General features: G+C 33.8%; 2 protein-coding genes across 2 annotated transcripts; one reads left to right on the top strand and one right to left on the bottom strand.

Annotated features, from left to right (window-relative positions):
- Positions 1 to 346: 346 nt before the first annotated feature.
- On the bottom strand, positions 347 to 13,143 carry LOC130797676 (probable protein phosphatase 2C 21). Its single transcript, XM_057660379.1, has 11 exons — positions 12,990 to 13,143; positions 12,152 to 12,277; positions 6,256 to 6,319; positions 4,500 to 4,608; positions 3,344 to 3,485; positions 2,538 to 2,663; positions 2,000 to 2,123; positions 1,825 to 1,901; positions 1,544 to 1,596; positions 898 to 952; positions 347 to 701 (listed from the first exon to the last, which is right to left on the bottom strand). Exons 2-11 carry the CDS (start codon positions 12,266 to 12,268, stop codon positions 513 to 515), a joined length of 1,056 nt encoding a protein of 351 aa, XP_057516362.1. The 5' UTR covers positions 12,269 to 12,277; positions 12,990 to 13,143; the 3' UTR covers positions 347 to 512.
- A 2,004-nt stretch (positions 13,144 to 15,147) lies between these two features.
- Positions 15,148 to 20,668, top strand: LOC130797675 (pentatricopeptide repeat-containing protein At1g80880, mitochondrial). The gene is made up of 2 exons (XM_057660378.1): positions 15,148 to 15,904; positions 18,813 to 20,668. The coding sequence occupies exons 1-2, from the start codon at positions 15,312 to 15,314 to the stop codon at positions 19,897 to 19,899; spliced, it is 1,680 nt and encodes a 559-aa protein (XP_057516361.1). The 5' UTR covers positions 15,148 to 15,311; the 3' UTR covers positions 19,900 to 20,668.
- The last annotated feature ends 1,137 nt before the right edge of the window (positions 20,669 to 21,805 follow it).

The following is a 21,805-nucleotide window of genomic DNA, read 5'->3' as shown; positions in this document are numbered from 1 at the left end:
CTCCTCTTAAAACAAACAAAGAATTGCGCTTTGCCAAAGTCTCATTTGTCATTTCCTCCTTGTAATCCATTTCTTTTTCCCTTTCTATTTCTTCTCTTCCTTTCTTTTCTCTTCAAAACTGCTATTCAAATATAATATTAAAAGAAAAAAAATTTAGAGCAAAATACTTTTTTTTTCTTTTCCCTTCCCCTCGATTCTCAACAAATACGGTTTACCCTCCCTCCTTACCCCTCCCCTTCTTCCCCGTCACTTCATTTTTTTTTATTTTGCTATCTAAACATAATGTTTGCTTAATAAGCTTGGTGTTTGATATGTACCAATGATAAGTACTTGCCATTTTAAAATCTTTTTAAATGCACCCAATTTCTCTATGTATCAACAACTAGAAAATAAGTACAATATGTTCAAACATTCAAAGATCAAAACCTGTAATTACTATGCAACTCCGAACTTGAAAAAGACAATATGCACAGGAAATACAGTAAGGGGAACATAAAATCTACAAAATCAATTCATTTCTTCGAACTATTTTCTTGTGGCTTATCAGAAATAGAATGTTCATCCCTAGTGCCAGAACTCGAGGTTGCTTGTTTCTTCAACTGAATCAATATTATGGTCATATTATCGCAACCTTCACCACCAACCGAAGGCGCCAGGCATTTATCCATTATCCGTTCACATATGGCCGAAAGTTTAGTTTGCTGCATGAGTACAAACAGTAGCAGTTAAGTACAAGGATGGAGCACACATTTTTGGTCCCTTATTTCGATTGGCCAAAAAATTTTGGTTTCAATTATAATTTATTTTTGTGAAGGCGCAAATGACGTTTGTTACTAAGAGTCTTATTTATCATCACTAAATGACGTTAGGATAATGAAATGATGTTGACCGTCTTACCGATTTTAATTGTTCGTGTACAAAATCTAGCACTTCTTGGCTTGACATGCAGTCCCTACAAAATTCAAGAATAATATTGTAAGTAACAAACTAGTCCGTAAATGTAATTCAATTTCATGAATGTAAGCAAATAATTTAGATAAATCAAAAGTCTCATCATCATCATAGCCAGTGTATCCCGTTCATAGAAAAACTATGATCGAGGTCTGAGGAGGGAAGAAAGACGGCAACTCATACCCATAAAGGAGAGTGCGGTCAAAGAGTCCCTCGGCTCAAGAATAACAATCAGAAGTCTATTAATTATCATTAGTGGTGCAGTTCTAAGCAAAGATATTAAAAACAAACAGAATAACAATCTGTGACACACAGTATGCATTGTGTGCCTGTGCACCAAAGCTGCCACAATTATATAAGACAACAGGCAATAACCCATATTAGCACTACAATCCGGCTAAACGATGTTCAGAGGACTGCTAATTGAGCATTAGAAACTCAATTGCTTCAGTATTCCCTGTGCACAGGTACTTTCCAAATCTTACCAAAAAGAAATCTAAAACAATTATCCTATGTAGAGAACAAAACACTATCAACTTTTACTATAAATGTTAATAAAGGTCTATAAAAGATCCAAGCACAAAGCACATACCAAATTCCATCACAGGCCAGCACAATAAACTCTGTATCTTCAGAGAGATCCACCTGAAGATGAGGAAAAAAAGAAATCAAGAATTGCATAGCCCGGAAACGGTTCCTCAACAGGTAAAACATCGCACTTCCCTTAAAGCAAGCCATAAACCCTCAATTTAACTAGAAAATAGTTTATGATATCAGTTCTTGACACACTAAATTCCTCTCTAGCCAAAGCCAAAGCCAAAGCCAAACTATATACAAGATTTTAAGTAACTTGGTCATGAAACATTAACATACAATGCTTATGTCTGGATTTGCAGTCACTATTTGCTCTTCTGCTGGCAACAGTTTATTACGCTTGAACTCCATGTCTCCTGCACAAAATAGGGTTACTCGTGCCCCAAAAAGCAAAACAACAAAAATGCCGACAGCTTTCCAAAGGACAAATAGCTCCAACGAATAAGCTAATTACCAATGGCTCTTGTCAAATTTAGAGAACCATTTATCCTTCCACCGTGGATAAAGCCTCCAGCTCTCAAAATCCTTTCTTGCTCAGCCTCAAGTTCAGGTTTGTGATCCTTGGATACATCATAAGCCTGTATGAATCATTGAATCGTAGCAGCAAGAGAATAAGTAATATGAATCCTTGCGCAAGGTACATAAACTTGATCAAAATAACATTAAAATTTTCGTAAGTGACAACTTAACTAATGGACCAGGTATACCCTGCAATGAAATTATATACATATACCCCTTAACTCCCAAAAAAAGACTAAAAGGACAATCCAAACACCCAAAAATATCAGCAGCAGTTAAAAACTATACTTAAAATGAAGGCAATAAACTTCCCGACCAAGAATGCATTAAGCAGCAACAAACATTATATTAAAGAAAAAAGAAGCTACAAACAATCATTTCATGAGTAGTTCAATAGAAAAAAGTTGTCACATCCATGTGCATATGCTTTCCACACACAAAAAGAGACAAAGCAGTGAAAGAATGAGAATTACTTGACCACCCTTTGAAATTACACAGCGAGAGTCACCAGCATTAGCAACGACCAACATGTTATCTCGAATTATTACAGCACATGCTGTGCATCCAGAAGATGGTTCGTCCGAATCAGAATCAGGATCCTGATTGATGAATCAAAAAACTGACAATCAGATACCCAAAAAAAATATTCATACAAATTGCTTATATTGTAACAAAAGAAGTTCAAACCAATAGCTTAGATTGTAATTTATACGGGTTTGAGAAAACCATAATAGCTAAAAGATGTTCAGCATATCATTGCATGGCATTTAAACTTCATGATAAAAAAATGCCAGAGCCTTAATCCCTAGCTAGTACTAATCTACAACTACAAACATCAATTCTAGTGATCATCGTTATCTCCTACATTCATCCCTGTCTATTGTAATATTGTTATATACTTTAGAAAATTCCAATATTAATGTCATTCTTCACTCCCGCTATCCAATAGGTTTAATATCGAATTCAATTTCATTTGAGTCGGTTTTTCAATCGGTCAGTCTTAGTCTAGGTCGATCAATAAGGGGTTGCAAATGTTAGTTTTACTGGGTTTTTAGTAGGTTGTTCAGTCTTGGCGACTAACATAAAACTAGGATATAGATTTATAGAGCTTCTTGAGATTGTTCCTACACTAAGATAAAGCCAAGTAGTTGACTCATCGAATAGGTATAACATTGATTCATTTGGTTATGTTTATAAGTCAAACAAATCAGAAAAATCTTTAATTTCAAATCTTATCAATATATATATAAATAGTTTGTCCAGTATATGATGCATCCACCTCTTTTGATATTAGATCAGTCTCATCCTTGTTTCCACCACCCATCAAAAGTAATTCATCATCAAGACCATCATCAGCTTTTTGTACATCATCCCAGAGCAGTTCTCTCCACTTCTTGTTGGTAGACATCATCTCATCCATTCTGCAAAGGTATAAAATATTGACAAAAGAACGAGCACGATGTACACACATCAAATGTATAGCTGATGGCATAAGTTTACATCACCCACAACCACATCCAAACCCAAACCCACCTTTAATTTTGGTTCTAAGTACATGTATAATGCATGTATATATAAACTTCCTCCGTCTTTTAAGTACACCATTCATATATAAATAGTTTTATTGCATGAGAGCACCATATATGTCTTTCTTTGTTTTAGTAATTTGAAAGGGCTCTAAATTGCCCTGGAGTAGTAGTTTTCATCATCATTTTTCCTGTTCCATAAATGCTCTGAAAATACTACCCCTATTATGAAATAGTTTTTTGTTGTTTACTCACTACACTTCCTGCATGTGTAATACCCATTGTAGTAGTTCAACTATCTTTATGTTATAGAACAAAATACGAAACTCAACCAAAAGACTAGTCAAGTAGGTCAGAGAGCTCATTTACTCTATAAACCCCACATTAGTTGCCCATAAAACCGATGCGGGACACAGTCCCATAACCTTGTAATGGTCTCAAATACATTCCATTACATTCGAACCCCCATAATTTCCAACATCCACGTTAGTCATGGCTGGCTTAACCCAGGCCACCACTCCGAGTTGGATCCTTGTTGGTCACGGCAGGTTTAACCCAGGCCACCACTCCGAGTTGACTTTAATACCATTGTTATAGAATAAATGGTAAAACTTACCCAAAAGACTAGCCAAGTAAGAGAGAGAACTCATTTACTCTATAAACCCCACATAGCCTTGTAATGGCAAATCCATTTCATTACACTTACACTTAATTTTTCACCATTATTAATACACAAGATCATATGGAAAAAAATTCGATGCAAGTTTAGCAACTAAGAAAAACGGAGGATACATATGTAAGGTGATTTAAGGCCCGTGGTATATGTATTAAAAGCCAGCTGTTTTGAATTAGAAAATTTCGGTTAATCTTTCTAAAAATTAAGCTGCACTCTTATCGTAAGAAAATAACCTGAGAAAAGCTCTTTGAAACGATTTCGCCAAATCTCCAGCTAAGTACACTTCATCAGCAAGTAACTCCTTGTGAAGAAATTTCGCACAAAACTTAGCGACCGCTTTTCCTGCAGATGATAGATTCAAACTTTAGAATTGCAATTCATTACAGAATAGACTAGTACTCGACTAAGATAGATTGATTGTGCAGCATTCTATTACATTCAGAATGATAAGAGTATTTGAAAAAAAAGAGTTGGGAACAAACAAATTTCTTTTGGCTAAATCCTTCATTGATGTAGGTAATTAGAACCAAAGAAAGTTAAAGTTGGCCTAGTGCTATCACAAAAAATTCTATTATTAATCAATTTATGCATAAAATGTCCTCGACATTTAATCATTCTCTTCCCACATACTTTTATTTGTTTTGGGGTATAGTTTTGTGTTATTTCATTTTAATTTCCAAGGAAAATGAGAAGAGAAGCCATGAAAACAAATAGGAGATGCTTTTGCAGAATGTGTTCATCCTACAACCTAAAGTCCCCATTTTTCCTCCCCAATAAGAACAAAAACACCTTTGCACTCATTTGACAAAAATCATCAGCATGGAAAGAAAATCAGTATGTGTCCCAAATACAGTACAGCATTTGTTGTACCATGATGACACAAACAATGTACATTCTCGCAAGATCTCTGGACCCTCATATCCAGCAAATCATGCTTACAGATTAAAGTTTCATTCAACACAAAATTTTGCAACCATAAAAAAACAAAGAAAATAAGACAAAAGGGAAGAAAGGAAGAAAAAAAAAGAACAAATAGATAGAGAACACAACTGTTGGAACTAGATTCCACAGTTCTTAATGGGCTCTCATGGCATACTACTATATGGATGGCAATTGGCTGAATGCTAGCCTATATCATTGTCCTAACAAAATGAATCAAATTTGTCACATATTGATCATGAAGGGAAAAAGGTAGGAAAGAAAAAAGAAACAGGGCGATTCAATCATTCTTGAGGGATAGCATCTACCCTTATCCTCAGATATACAATATTTTAAGCAGACCTTCCTCTCAACACAACAACCTCCACTGCGCCTCTCCAGGTGTACCAGTACCACACACATATATGTGGATGCCATAAAACAACCCATTGAAGGTGGACTGCAGATGCCAGAGACATCCTTCACAACAACTTTCAGAGCTCACAGAAAGCAACCAATTAAACTCTCATCCAGTGATTTACCCACCTCAAATACCTCGCATTTCTTCCACTCAAATTTAAGTGCACGGATGGACATTTCAAGTAACGAATCTCTTCTTCTTCTCTGTTTCAATTGGATATAAGAATTTATGGAGGGCCGACGAAAATGCTATCAACATCTACAGAAACAGAAGCACATAAAAACGAATACATGGATCTAAATCAGTAGAGAAGCTTCAGTCCTTGTGTATATGAAAGCAAATCATATCTTCCAGTTAAATCATTCAATTCAGGTTCCTGATCCTTTACTGTGTTGTAAAAGTGATTTGCAACATAACCCTCCTAACAAGTTTCAGTGCTGCAGTATTTAGTTTACACATTGAGCCATATCTTAACCATCCAGTCCCAAACCTTTCCAGGATCCATTTTATTTTCTCGCAACCCAGTTGCATAAGAGTGACTAGAAAAGAGAAAGTAGCAAGGAAATAGTAATCATGAGGGAAGAAAAGTGTGATGGTGGCTCACTGTGATAGAAATAATTGTTGGTAGTTAGGGGCTAATAACAACTTACCTCCATGACCATCATAAACAGCAAAAAAAGATGTAGAACTGTCCAAATCTGGAATAGCTGCATGCTGTAAACAAGTAAAACAAGTTATTCTAAATTTCTACCTTGCAATCGAAATTGGAATATGCACTTCATAGTAGAGGTAATTGTTGAGAAATCCCCATCATACCCCAACCCCCTCTCAAAAAAGGGTTAAAAAATGAGATGATTAAATAACGTCAAAATGGTTTATTTATGTACATATATTTCTTAGAAAGTTCTTAAAACACCTTCCACAAAGAGCTACCAAGAAGCGTGTTGTAGCACGCGTGACTCTTAAGGTGTCACTTCCACAACATTGTAAGTCAAGATTCAAGACCATTACCACAATCACGATCTCGACATGGTTTTTCCCCATGATTTGAATCTAGAGTTGATAGACTTATCAGACATTATATCTTAGGTTCCGGTTAAATCATGAGAAAGGCAATCTTCGATATCCCAAATCCATTTCATTACAAAAGGCTATGGGAGCACTGAAATATTAATCCTGAAGATGAATCATAAGTGGGCCCTAAAGAGGTTTGAGACAAAGTCCTATAATCTTATAATGACATCAAATCCATTCCATTACAAAAGGCTATGGGAGCACTGAAATATTAATCCTGAAGATGAATCATAAGTGGGGGTCCAAAAGAGGTTTGAGACAAGTTTAGCTACAACATAAATATCAATTTATTGGGACCTTAAATCCAAACAATAAACCAACCCCAAATCACATAACTCAATTTGCTTTTCACGTAAAAGTTAATACATGTTCCTAACCCTTCCTCTAACAACTCATTAGTAAACCCAACCCAATTCTTGAATTTTAACATGCCACCATCCAACTAGTTGAGAAATTCAAGAGACGCAAGATAATAAGAAAAAGAGTTGTGTTTCTGTTGTATGGTAAATGGACTAACAACCATGTTGTAGTCATAGGTTACTTAGCTTGTTGATCACTAGCTATAGAGAAGAATCTAGAGTGTCTGAATTGTTTATCAAGGTTTAGAAACTTTGAAATTGGTTCATTGACAAAGTAATAACAGATGAAGTGATAAACACGACAAAATTCATAATAATTCAATTTTTAGGTGAACAAAAATCTAGATATCCTAAAGAAAGAATTTTAAGGTTTCTCCACGAATGGTAAGCCTATACAATTACATGGACAAAATACCGTTCCTTTAGTGTTAGGGAAATTCTTAAGTGAATTTGGGAGCTTATTAGCAAAATAAGCTAGGATCAAAAATAGCATGAAAAACTAGGTCAATGGGAACACCATCAAGCTTTATAGGGGTATTTCACTAGGAAAGACTAAGATATCGTTAAAGGTCATGTTCAAAAGCGAGAAGAAGGAAGGAGGGGACTCTTGTAGAATCGAGCCATTTAAATGGAATGAAGATGGCAAATCAAATGAGAGTGCCACTCCATTTTCTAGGGGTGATACAAGGATATTTTCAATGCCATTAAGTCACCTACAAGTCAAAAAAATGATCAAGCAATAATTTAGAAATAATTTTCCCACATTTCAAAAGGATGATCGAGAGACATATCAAGGATATGCTTTACTAAATTCTCAAATTATATCTTTTATGAGCTTGATTTTAGTAAGGATACAAAAAAAAAAAGAAATGGTGATGGAATTTTTGGTCAATAAGATTGCTCGTGTATTTTCCATGCTAGAGATGGAAATGAGTAGGGGGTAATGCATCATGAGATTGAAAATAAAGGTATGCAAAAGGTCACATCACAACATTGAAAACTTAAAACCATAACAGTTTTAAATAGCGCGCCTTCAAGGTGCGCTCTACTAAAATCGATTCTCTAAGTGTGCGCACCATGAGATATGAAAGACGCGAACTTTTGTTCACTTTTTTTCTCAATGCATTTTTTCTTTTCGCGTTTTAATATTTTTTAGGGAGAAAATGTTATTTAATAATAATATGTCTAAAACAATTACACAAAAAAAAAATTATGTCTTTTTCAAAAAGAGTGGAAGATAAGGAAAAAGGATTTGCTCTTGTTTTTCAAGAGTGAGAAAGAAAAAATAAAAAAATTAAAGATTCGCTTGGAGTCGTAACACTTGGTGGATTGTGCCTCAACCATCACTAGGTACCTTCCTTTTGTATAGTATAATTGATTTTCTTTTTACTCTTCTTGTGGATTCGTTATCTTAATATTTTCTTCTTCTAGATTATTAATCAAATTTTCTTTTCTTCCTCTAAAATCTATAAAATTTTCTGACCGCTTTCATTTTCAATGTTCTTTCTTTTAGTTTTTTCTTATTTCAATCTTTCATCTCTTAAATTTTTGTTCACTTCTTTAAATTTTCTCTTTTCTTTATTACATTTCTCCCCTTTTTGAGTTTTTAGTTGATCTTTTATTTTTTTTCTACTCCTCTTCTAGATTCTTCATCTTTCTTATCTTCTCTTCTTTGATAACAAAATGCTATAGAATGTAGGTTCGAATAGCTAACGAGTCATTTTGCGTTATATTAGTGATTAAGCACAATTAACAGGTAAATTACATCTTTTATGCAAATATATACGAATGTCCTATTGTTTTAAGTACCAAACATGCTTCAAATTTATTTTTTAAGCTTTTAAACAAAAGAATCCTAATAAAAGCTCACGCTTTTGCCTTGCGCCAAGGCTTCAAGACCCACCTTGGCTTAATATACCCCTTACAAGTTACAAAGCAACATAAATGGGACATCTTTGGAAATAAATCATGAGAAATCCAATAATATTATGCAATAATCTATGCCCAAATTCACTTGACCCACCTTTACCGGGTGGTGGTTGTATCAAGAATCAACATCTCGTTGCAATTTTAGCGAAGATTCGGGGCGCTGATCCCATTGAAAACTTATATGCGATAAAGAGTTGATACTAAGGTGCTCATTAGTCAAAATTGGTGGCACTAATTGTTGGTAGATACCAACAAATCTAAAATTCAATCATTAGAGAATGAAATTGGGTGATAAGCCTCTCATGCTTAAGATTTGAGATTGATGCAAGAACGGTGCTTCCTTGTTGGGAACATATTAAGAAAGAGACGCCAACGGCAAGTAAAGATAAGATTTAAGAGTTATAGGGAATTTGGGTTTATGAAGGTGGATGAAAATTTGATGTATAAGGGGAAAATAATGTTGACCCAAAATGACCTTACATTTCAGTTATTTTAGTATCATGAATTCCCATTATGGGGGAACACAAGGTAAACTTAAGTTTTATGAGTCTAGGTACTCATTGCAATCGTGTTGCTATTATCAACAAAAAAAGCCATTCAAACTCATTAAATGAGCTACTTCAACCAATACCAATTTTGGAGCAAGTTTGGAAAGATACGGACTTCAAAAAAATTTACTCTATCCTAAAATTTTGATACAATATTGGATATTGTAGATCTTTTGTCAAAGTATGCAAACATTTGGGACTTTAGCACCCATTTTCAATCAATTTTCCACATGTGCAATTGCTTTGTTCACTACTTGGTGTGCTTAAAATTAAAAGGATTTCACAAGATTGAGATGATGGTTGTAAAGGAAATCTCTTAGCACAAAATGTTTAGTTTACAAGGTAGTAAGTGTATGCACACTACATCATCGTACCCAACCTCAAACTAATACGCAATCCAAAATGGTCAATAGCAACATGAACACTGAACAAGTGTCATGCATTGTTTATAAATGGGTTAACCCAAGAGCTACAGTTACTAGTTATATTACTATTTGGTTTGAGTTTGGACAAGAAAGCCAAACAAAGTTTTTGGTTTAACTACAAAATTATTGACTGAATCTTTTCCCCAATTCCTACACATCACAAACATGCAATATGGGAAGTGCAAAAAAAATAATATCAGATTAGGAAGTGACTTAGAAGTTAAAATTGGTTGGACAATGGGTAATAAGGCATATAAACCATGCGAAGTTGTAATAAGAAATGGAAAGGTTAAGTAAATTATCATTGTTAATTGTATCGATTCACGCCAAGAACTACAACACACAATAAATGGAAGCAATTTTCCATCCTTTCAAGCTACTCAGGCTTTTGAGTAGAAATTTAAACCATCAATAATCTCCTTTTTCATCTTTACACTTAAATGACAAGGTTAGGCTTTAGGGGAAAGTGAAATCACAAATTACCAAGGCAATCACACCTTGAGTGGGCGTCACAACTCACAAGCAGCATACTAGCTATTACTTTGCAAGTGGCATGGCAGAAGTTAATTATCTTGCTTGAAGAAAACAAGTTGAGCAAGACAATGTCATTGACCGTCTTATACCATCTTGTGACTTGTTTTTTGGTAAATATAAGATTAGAAATCAAAATAAATTTAAAATCATACCAAGACCCCAGGATCAATATTCTTTGTTCTAAATATCATACAAGGAAAATACATAATGTTTCCTCAACTTTTTAATTGACCCATTTGTTGTTTCATTAGGACTATGGCAAGCACTTAAAAGTATATGAGAAAGAAAGAGAATTAAAAAAAGGGTCGATTAAACGGATCCCTATAACAGAATGGGGTTAACTACTTTACTATAAATAAAAGAGAGCGTAAACACCAATCCCCTACATCAAATCATGCACCTGATAAATGGTCTCGCAACTAACATACGTATCCCTGATGCTAGGAGTAGGATACACATATCAAATTCAAGTTTGGATCCAAGAGTCATCTCTGGTTGCCTCTCACGAATCTCATCAACAAAAAGAGCTAAACTTTATCCTTCTTCCTCTAGATATGACAATTCAATTTTCATATGAAAATTTTCAGAGCCTAGAATATGAAAGGTTAGTCATGGGATTAAGAAATTGAGACTCCACTTCCTTCCTGCATTTTGAAGCTATGTCCTAATTTTACAGGGCGAATCAAAATTATATCCCTCATTTGCAACAAGTCAAGGATTCAGATTTGGTAGGGTTAAAAGTTTGAGCATTCCATGTTCAAGCAACTTCAAATGCAATTGATGGGATTTTCATGGAAGAGTACCTTTTTCAATTAGTACTCCATTCATCTCACTATCATTATCTCATTTATCAATACACCATTTTAATAGTTAATATCTCTAATTGTATATGATTTAATTGTATATGATTAAAAATAATAAAAATTTGATATTGATATAATTTACACAAAGAAGAAGCAAACAAAATTTCATTTGAATATGTTTTAAGTTATAGATTAAGATTAAAATATAAATTAAGATTGATTGCTGAATAATGTCAAAAAAATATGGGAAGATATTAGTGAGATGGAGATAGTAGTATATAACTATAAATATTCAATATACTTTAGGTGTTAGATGAACAATCAAAGCAATTCGAAATAGGTTCTCAATAAAGTAGCTAATACAACTCAAAGATGTCCATACTTACATTCAAGCCTAATAAACTTTAGATTTTCACAAACAAATCCATAGTTCTCAAAGGTCTACGCAAAATTCCTCTTCCTAGGCATCATAGCTAACAATATCATGGACAATTTGAAAGGAACTAATGTAACTTCAAGCTCTTAGGTGAAGAAGTCAACTCATGAAAGTGTAGATAAAAACTGAAATAGAAACATTGTTTTGTGAAAGAAATCCATGGAATAATGCTTCTACTAGTGCTCCATAGGCATCCATACACTTGCTAGTTTCTTGACTTTTCCAAAGAAACCAGGTAAATAGTTTCAGTTTCATAACATCACTTTCTTATTCTCATACCTAAATTATGGTTCATTAATATTACCCTTCCTAAAGTGGAGTTATTATTATACAAAAACATGATTAGCAAACTCAAGTTTCAAGCAAATATTAACAAATATCAAGTCCATAGACAAACACATTTCTTTGATTATAGGAAATCCAATGATTTCTACTTACTGCATCTTCCATGGATGAACGCCACCCTTGCATAGATGACAATCCATATCTTACTCTATGATTTTCTCCGTCTTCAGACACCTTCTCTGTTTTAGGTTTAGTAAGATAAGTTCCCATTGCGTCAAGCTGCAAACAAAAAAACAATTGTAAAGGATGATCATAGCCCTTTGAAAATTAAACTAAACAATATCCCTAATAAACAAGTAATCACATAAATGTTTACACTACTATTTATGAGACTATTTTAAAAAATAATTCCATAAATACTTCAATGTACAAATGAAAGCTATTGAACGCTGAATTTGAAATTTAAAAAAGCACCTCGACTCATCATCCAAAATTCTCCCCAGTTTTACACTTTATACCACACTCACTTTTAATTCATTGATTTATACTTTTACAATTTTTATTCACACATCTATTTTGTATTATTGCATGACGCACATCATTACTGGACAAAGTAAAAGAATCATAAATATATTTTGCAATACTCGACCTTCGTCAAAACCAGGTCTTGTGAAAAACTATTGCAAACTAACTCCAAGATTAACCAAGTTGAATAGAAGTATGAATTGAACATTCTAGAAAAGATTATCATAACAAAGCAGAACACATACAAAATTATATTTAAAAACTAATAAATAATAAACCCTAAATCCAAAAAACTGTCGAAGATTTTGCTGATGGATCGATTTCCGATATCAACAAAGATACTAAGTAATCAATGAATAAATAGCAGTACAGACAGAGAGAAATTGATCAAAACAGTCATCGAAGCATCGATGAAACATCATAGAATTCATACTTCTAATTAGTAAAGGAGCCACTGAAAACTAACCTTGGAAATGAAACTGTAAAGGTTGTCAGCTTGAATGTCGCTGGGTTTCTGGAAAAACCTCTCTCGATCTCTTGTTCGCTATTGTAGGGATAATTTAAACACGGACTATTTATAAGTATACTTATTTTTTGGGAGAATTGAGGGTAACAGGGAGTTTTCGACTTTTGTAGGCGGTATACGAGCACTTTTTTGCCACGGTGAACTCCTGCTTTCAACTTTTTTATAAAGTAAATCAAATTTTAAATTTTTGTTAAATTAAATACTTAATTTAAATATATTTTTGAAAAACGTTAACTTTTTTATGATGGGTAGTAAAAACATAAATTTAACACAATCTTAACCTTTTGTTTATAATTTGAAAAAATTAAAAGCTCAGGGCCACCCACACGGACAAAATAACGTTTGTCGATCACGTGGAAGAACTAAAAATTTCAAGGTTACCACATTAAATTTTTCTATTTTTTTACTTGAAATCACCTTTGGTTTTTAAAATAGACCCAACCTGCAGAATCTCCTCGAATCGAGTAAATCTGGCTTGTAGGTTGATCTGAGTTATGGTTATTCATATTTTAATCCGAATTAAAATTGATATTTACCATGATTCGAAATGATTAAGTACGTTTGATTTGTAGTTAGATCTGAGATGTGAATTATGATTGATCCAAATTGATTTTGATATAAAGCATGATACAAAACGATTGAGTACATCTAACTTGCAGGTTCATCTGAGGTATGGTGATTCATAACTAATTGAAATTGAATTTGATGTAGCTAAAACATAATCAATTACTTTGCATTATGACCGACATGCACTTTATTCGAGAATAATGTGTATCCAAAAATATATGGTTAGTGAATTTATGTAACCTATTGTTAACTCAAATTTAACCTTAACATGGATGGTAGGTTTCACTTTACTAGTTTAGAGTTACATAAGACCGTAATTAATCTTACCAAAAATCAACATGACCTAAAATCAACTTGACTCGTGATTGACTCGACTAAATAGTGGCTTGCCCCAAGTTGTTTTTAAAGAGAGGTGGTTGGTACAAGCTTTACAATTTTAATAACTCATGCAACCACAAAACTACATAAACTACATACAGTAATGTTGATGTAGGGGATCGTATTCACAAGGATGATTTTTGTGAAAAATTTTTACAATTCTTATTGGTAATATTTTTGGTTTTAAAATATTTGTTCAATTAAAGGCTGATTCAATCATATAATGTTATAACTTTACTGTTAAATAACAAATATCAATATATTAATCATTTGCCAAATGCATCAATATGATTGGATGATATAATATGACATGACAATATATTTGTATGTTGTGTTGGCAATATTATACCTACTAAATATATAGTGTTTTTTAATAAAAAGAAAGACAATAAATTGTAAGATTGTAATGTTATTATATTAAAAAAATTATACAATCTAAATTTTTTCCTTTAATATAAAATATAATATATTAGTAGTATCATTTTAGAAAAAGGTTGTTTTGAGAAAGTAATATTTATTTTTCAAACATAATATCTTAAAATCTAAAGAAAAAATCAAGGGTATTGATATTTACAACCTAGGGTTGTACATAAAAATCAACAAACTCTCTTTATTATTAATATTTTAGTTTTTTAAGAGAACTTAACACGAAAATTGGAAACAATTAATGTTTTAAGTGATTATCTCTAGTTTTTAAGAAAGAATAAAATTAAGATTATAAAATATCATATAGTATCTTATATTTCGAAGGCAAATATTATAGTACATATCCTTCTCCAAAAACTAAAATTGGGGCAGTTAATTATTTCAGTAATAGCCAATTGCATTGACAAACTACTAATATGATTATAATAATATAATTGTATTTTTTAAAATTACCCATTAAAATGAGATTGTTTCTTGTAATATTGAGATATTTCATTGTTTGATTTTTTTTTCAATCAAAATAATTAGTTTCGAATGATATGAAATTATATAGTGACTTAAAATTTACATTTTAAAAATGTTATTAAAAAAACTATGTGCATTGCACGGCTTTTATAGTAACAGTTGATAAAAAGAACCAAAATAGGGGATAAAGCATGGTCAACTAAGGACATTATATTTATTGGACAAACATACAAGTTTCTAGCTCTTTACCCCTCGGCTTGACCTTTTTTGTATTTGAATCCGACTGGGCTCGATCAGTATCCACCCATTGTCCAAACATGAAATTGACCAAATTCAATTACAACTCGATCTAGCATCAATAACCATGAATGACTTAATATCAACGCTGTCTCCCATTTTTGTTTGTGCAGCTCAATTGTTGTCCTGATGAGAAGGCTCATTCTTCGACAATTGTGTTTTCGACCACCATTTGCTTCCCGTCTTCACCACTCTCTATCTCCTCGGATTCGCTCTTCTCCTATTGGGTATGTAACCAACTTCTTCTCTCAGGCTTTTCATCGAACACATTTCCGGCCTTCCCTTACTCTTTTGCATTCACTGTTTTTCTCTACTTTCAAACCTTGTTCAGTCCATTCTCTCTACAATCCCATCAATTTCAATGATTTTGTAAGCGTAAATCATCAAAATGATGATCTGGGTGTTAGTGAACTCGTCGAACTGGTGCAGAGAACCAAGAATTGCACCTCCAGGAAGGAGGCTATTGATTTTCTTGCTAGTTCTGGTATCAGTCCTGATGCCACCCAAGTTTATTTGGCTATTTGGAAATTACAGGATGATTGGAAGTTGGTTTTGTTAATCTTTGAATTGACCCAAAAATGGGGTTGTATTTCTGACAAATTATTGGGTTTGATTGTTTGGGTATTGGGTACTCATCACAAGTTTGACACTGCCTGGTCTTTAATTCGGGATTGTTACCGTTTGGTGGATACTCGACAAGCAATGTTTGCCATCATAGACAGGTCTGTACTTAATTTTTTTTTGCTATTTTTCAGCTGTTCAGGTACTATATAGGAGTATATGTGCTAAATGATAACTGAAATGAGAGGCACTCTCACTCACCAAAGATCACAAACTTTGAGTTTAGATGGGTGTTTGAGGTGTGTGTTAATGTAGGAACCAAATATGCAAGTAAGTAGAGAATAACAATAATGAACAAGCAAATAAGGGCACAAGATTTAAGGTGGTTCACCAAGCTTGGGCTACATTACCATATCTAGCCTAGGATAGTATTAATATGTGGTTGAGGACAAATACAAAACTTGAATGAATTACAGTGGAGGTCTAGTGAGGAAGAGAGGAGCTAATGAGGGAGTAAACTAAGCAATAGGTAGCTCTATACAAATGAGACATTGGCATACCTTACAAAAAACTAGGACTAGTGTATATATAGGAAGACATAGGGCTTAGAAGTAATAGGTGAGTAGGCATCAGCACAAGGCAAAAAAGACTGAGGCAGTATGTTGCTGGACTACTGTGCTCGTTCGAGCAATATGGGGCTCGTTCGAGCACAAGTGAGCCGGCACCTGCTGCTGATTCCTCTCCTTTGTGCAACGTGTTCCATGGTCCCCTTTGCCATCCTACACACGACAAGAGCTTAAAGCTCACGCGTTGAAGGTATTACAATGGTAGAGAAGAAATTAGAAGCATGAAAGAGAAGATAGAGAGAGATGGAGAGTACAATATTAAGTAAGGTAGGAAGCTAAATTACAGACTTTGGCTTAAGTTTACAACACAAGCATAGCACATATATATAGGCAAATTAAGATGGGGCAGCGACTTGAAAACCTATCAGCAAAATCAAACAAAAGGCTGCAGGGGCTGGTCGTCCGAGACATATACAGCTCGATGGAGCAGCATGTGGCTGCCAGCTACTATTCTGTCTCAAGAGTGCTCGGTAGAGCTGTATACTTAATCGTTCAAGCACTTAGCAAGGTAGGGGGTCCTTGACTTCACGTGAAAGTTTCGCATGCTCAAATGCATCACACATATCCCAACCTTCTTGCTTCAAACCTTTCCCAAACAAACCATGATCAACTCTAAGCTTTCCTAGAAGGTCTATATCAAGGCAAAAGTTCTCTTCTCTATGAACGTGGGGAAGAGCCCAAAAATTAAGCCACAAGAAAGCTCATCCCATGCTTCAAGACTTCAAATGCTAGAGTCCAAATCTGGCCAAAATAGAATAAGTCAATACTTTGGGTGAACCAAGTTAAATTTTCACAACAGTTTATGTGTATGTGTGTGTGTAGGGGGCTATGGTTTTAGGTTTGTGATGTGGAATCTTGTTTTAGGCTTCCATGGAAATTATTGGTTTGTGGGGAGTTCATCTTCATGGGATCATGGCAAGATTAGTGAGATGTTTTGTGTGTGTGTGCAGGGTGGAGATGTTAAGGGGTGTTTGGTTTGACATTTATGTGCAATGAAAAAATTGTTTTATGTGTTTGGATTGATGAAATATTAAGATAAGGGAAACATTGAGATATTGGGAATGGTGGAATGGAGAAAATTTGGTTATCCTTCAATTTTTGGTGAAAACGTTTACAAAGAAAAGAATAAATCTTTTCAAAACTTAGTTTTTCCTTTTAAATCTCTTGTCTAACCAAGCAACAGGAAGTAGAAAATAATCTTCTTGGAAAGCATAATTTCCGAACCATATACCTTCTAAGAAAATGTGAGAGTAAGAGTGAAGGGAATTGAATTCAATTTATAAGTTTGGGGGAATAGGCTCTAAGACTATGCCTTGAAAACTAATTGTTACGGAAAGATAAGAAGCGTTGCACAATTTGAAACCAGGAAGTGGATTGACCAGTGACCACTGATCAGTAATGTGATGTTGGTCTGCAGGTCTTGCTGCATCTTCCAGGAAGTGTTCTAGTAATTGAGTTTACAGTTATTGAATCTGAAAGGGTGCATTTGTGTGGCAGTTTAATTGTTTTTTATTGGGATGATTATGAGCACTTATGCCTCCTCGTATGTTTTCCTTAGAAGTTTACAAATCCTGGTTCTAGTTCTTTTTAAATGGACTTTTTGGGACTTATTTTGTGAGCTTGTCATTTAATGAATCATGTAGACTTTATAGGTGAGCTTGGTAAACTCGTAGGATAAATCTATTTAATAGCCATGTTCATCTTTTTTTTCCCTTTCAATGAATAGCAATGGGAAACACTACTTTCTTGCCTGTCGATGCAGGTTTCAATGATTGAACCACACTACTTTTCTGGTGTATATTATTCGAGAGTTTTCTAAACTTTATAATCATAAATTTTTTTTTGTTATGCACAGATGAAATCAATTTTTGCCATGTTTTGTGTGGGTGAGAAGTGAACAAATTTTAGAGGATTAAACAACCTTCAGAGATTTACCAATCAAATCTATTGTTGAAGATGTTTAGTAAAAAAAGGATTATACTTTATAACAAAGGTTTAGGCCCAATTCTCTCTTTTCAAATATGCTGCAAATAGTGAAATAGGAGCATTTGAGATGCAAACTATTAATATAATGTTTATGTCCTTGCATAGAGGTGTTCATTCGGATCATCGGGTCCGTTTCGGACGAGTGTCATTGGGTTCGATCGTATTTCGAATGGGTAACCGCGACGGGTCATACTCGTGTCAGATCGGTTAGTTACGGATCGGATTAGCACCGGTTATTCGCATTATCGGATTCGCACCGAGTCGAGTGTCAGTCGGGTTCTGGTTGTCTTCGTTTTACTTTCAAGCTTGATTTAGTTGTACTGATAGTATTGAAAGCTGATTCTGATCATTGATTGATTATACCCACCCATAGTACCCTTCAGTTTCATTTAGTCTTTCTTCTTATATTGTTGTACTTGGCTTTGATGTATTTATATAACAAATTCCTCCATTTCAGATATGCAGCAGCAAATAACCATGAGAAGGCCATTAGAACTTTTGATTTTATGGAGAAGTTGACAGCATGTCCTGACCAGAATGCGTTTTACAATGTCATTAACTCATTATGTAATTATGGAAATATCGAAGAGGCTGAGGAATTCATGTTGAATAATAAGAAGCTATATCCACTCGAGACTGACGGGTTTAATATCATTCTTCATGGTTGGTGTGATATTTCCGTTGATGTTATCGAAGCCAAGAGGATCTGGAGGGAGATGGCACGTTACTGTGTAATGCCTAATGCAATGTCCTACACACACATGATTTCGTGTTTTTCAAGGGTTGGAAACCTGTTTGATTCTCTAAGGCTCTACGATGATATGAATAAAAGAGGCTTGACTCCTGGCCTTGATGTCTACAATTCACTTATGTATGTGATGGTTCTCGAAAACTGTTCGAGCGAAGCTCTTAAAATTCTAAGGAAAACCAAGGAGATGGGTTTACAACCCGATTCTCAGTCGTATAATTGTTTGATTTGTCCTCTATGTGAAGCTGGGAAATTTGAGGAGGCTAGAAATCTGTTGTCTGCTATGACACAAGAGGGTGTACGACCAACTCGTGAGACCTACCAAGCGTTCTTGAAAGGTGCAAATCTGCAACATACTTTTGAAATTCTGAGCCTGATGAGAAACAGTAAAGTCGGGCCTGATAACAATACGTTTTTACTAGTTTTTGACAGATTCTTCAAATTAAGAGAACCTGAAAATGTGTTAAAGGTTTGGGTCGAAATGAGACAATTTGGGGTGCATCCTGAATCAGAACACTACCAGTCTGTAATACATGGCTTGGCGAATTGTGGTTGTTCGCTCAAAGCTAAGGAATTGCACACCGAGATGCTTTCAAATGGCTTTGTCGATGATCCAAAACTAAAGAACCTGTTACAAGGACCCGAACAAGGTAGTGTACATGGAAGAGTAGGCTCTAAGAACTTTGTGAGACATCCAAGAGATACAAAAGCCTTGCGCACATCCCGTATTAGGCCTCATAATGGAAGTAAAAAACGAGGCGGTATAAGTTCCCGGAAGAATCAAAAACTTGAATGATCTTCTGTGTAGTTACGCCAAGGCATTTAGAGTGACCTACGATGCCATCTACTCCTCTGCCTCTAGCATTTTCGCATTCGAATCCTTTGCAGATTAGACTACCATTTTATGAATTTAAGGTGAACTTGTGAAGGTTGATACATTTGGGTTTGTACAGAAGACCACATAAAAGGAAAGTTGACTGCACACAAATCTGATGAGATGAGGTTCTATTCTAAAACCAATTGGTAAAAAGGAGAATAGCCCATCAAGCTTATATGTTGGTCAATCTCTTTATTTTTTCGATGTGAGATAACATGTGAGTTATTTTTCCAACAAAGATGACTAATTAAACGTGTGAATGTTGTTTTGATGTTCATCTTGTCACCATCTCACATTTGAAGCAGTTCGAAGATATTGTTTTTGTTTGACTATTTCTAAATTTGGGTTTGAAGTGAGTCTAAACCATTAGTTTAAGATTAGTCGGTATCATGAAATTATGTTATTTCTGAGTATTATTTATAACCCATCAATTCTAATTATATTGTATTTGTTTTTCTCTCTCACGTTAATAATATAGGTTCTCTTTGTTCCGGTTGATGTAATTAATATATATTGTTAGTGAACCACATTAAAACTTTGTGTGATTTCTACTATTAATCAGTCTATATATTTCTTATATTTGTTTTCATCATAGCACAACTATTGTTCAAGCCATAATGTCGTATATCGCGGTTCGATTGTGTGTTTTGTGCTACTCTATCGCGGTCCGGTCGTGCGTTTTGTGAGACATAATCTATTTACCCGTGTACTAAAAATCAAAGCAAACTTTATTTCTCGCTCGGTTATCAAAGTTGGGCATATAATATATCATTAGAATGCTCTTCAAGTTTAGTTTTCAATGCTGCAAACCTTACATTTTGTGATTTTCCTATAAAATGTTATGGTGAAAAGAGTGAACATGTATCAAATTTTAGATTCAATCAATTAAGAGTAGTTAATATTAATTAACCTAATTTTTATTCTTTTTTGTATTTTTATTCTTGATTTATTTATTCAATAATTTTAGTTTTTAGTTAATTAATAATAATAATTTAGTTATTTAATAATCTTTTTTGTTAATTAATAATGAACTTAATTTAATTAATAATATTTTAATATGCATGAAACAATTTTAGTTTAATTGATAATAATTTTAATTATTTGCAAAATCATTTAATTAATAGTTAATTAAATGGTCAAATTCATTAACCATATTGTTTCGATGTTCAATTTTAGTTTAGGACGTTCTTTATGGAGAAGTTAGAAATATAGAGTTATGAGAATCATTAAAGACAATATAGGAAATTCAATATATAAAGGGGGCACACAATGAAAAAGGCGGTGATATTTAGTAAAGCTCATAAAAAAAACAAGTACGAACTCCTTTACCATCTAAAGTAAAGTTTTTATATCTAGGACAACATGACAAATAATGTATTTAATGTCCAATCTCTTTACCAACTGAGGATATGACAACTTAGCAAAAGGCTCGAAAGCTATTTACTTGTGCTACCAAATACAAAGGATGAAAGTTAAAAAATAGTTAAAAGTCAAATCACTACGATAAATACTAGTACTCACTATCCTAAGTATTCATTAATACAAATAACCTCAAGTCATATCCAATTTAATCTAGGTACTCATTTATTATCCTGTATGTGTTCCTTTAAATTTTATTAAATAATTTATCAAATAATAATATACTTTTAAGAATGCAACAAGAATTTTTGACTCAAATAAAAAAACGAAATAGAAATATAGTATGTTCTAACTTAAAGTGATGCGTTAGAATTCAAAATTAGGAAGAAATCGAAAAAACAATTTAATATTTTTCAATTTTATTGATTAAGGTTATTTTCGAATTAAGAATCAAAAATTTCAATTA

Source organism: Amaranthus tricolor, chromosome 13 (genome assembly GCF_026212465.1).
Source record: "Amaranthus tricolor cultivar Red isolate AtriRed21 chromosome 13, ASM2621246v1, whole genome shotgun sequence".
Lineage (NCBI taxonomy): Eukaryota > Viridiplantae > Streptophyta > Magnoliopsida > Caryophyllales > Amaranthaceae > Amaranthus > Amaranthus tricolor.
Note: the sequence above shows the minus strand (reverse complement) of the source record. Positions and strands in the feature narration are given on the sequence as shown.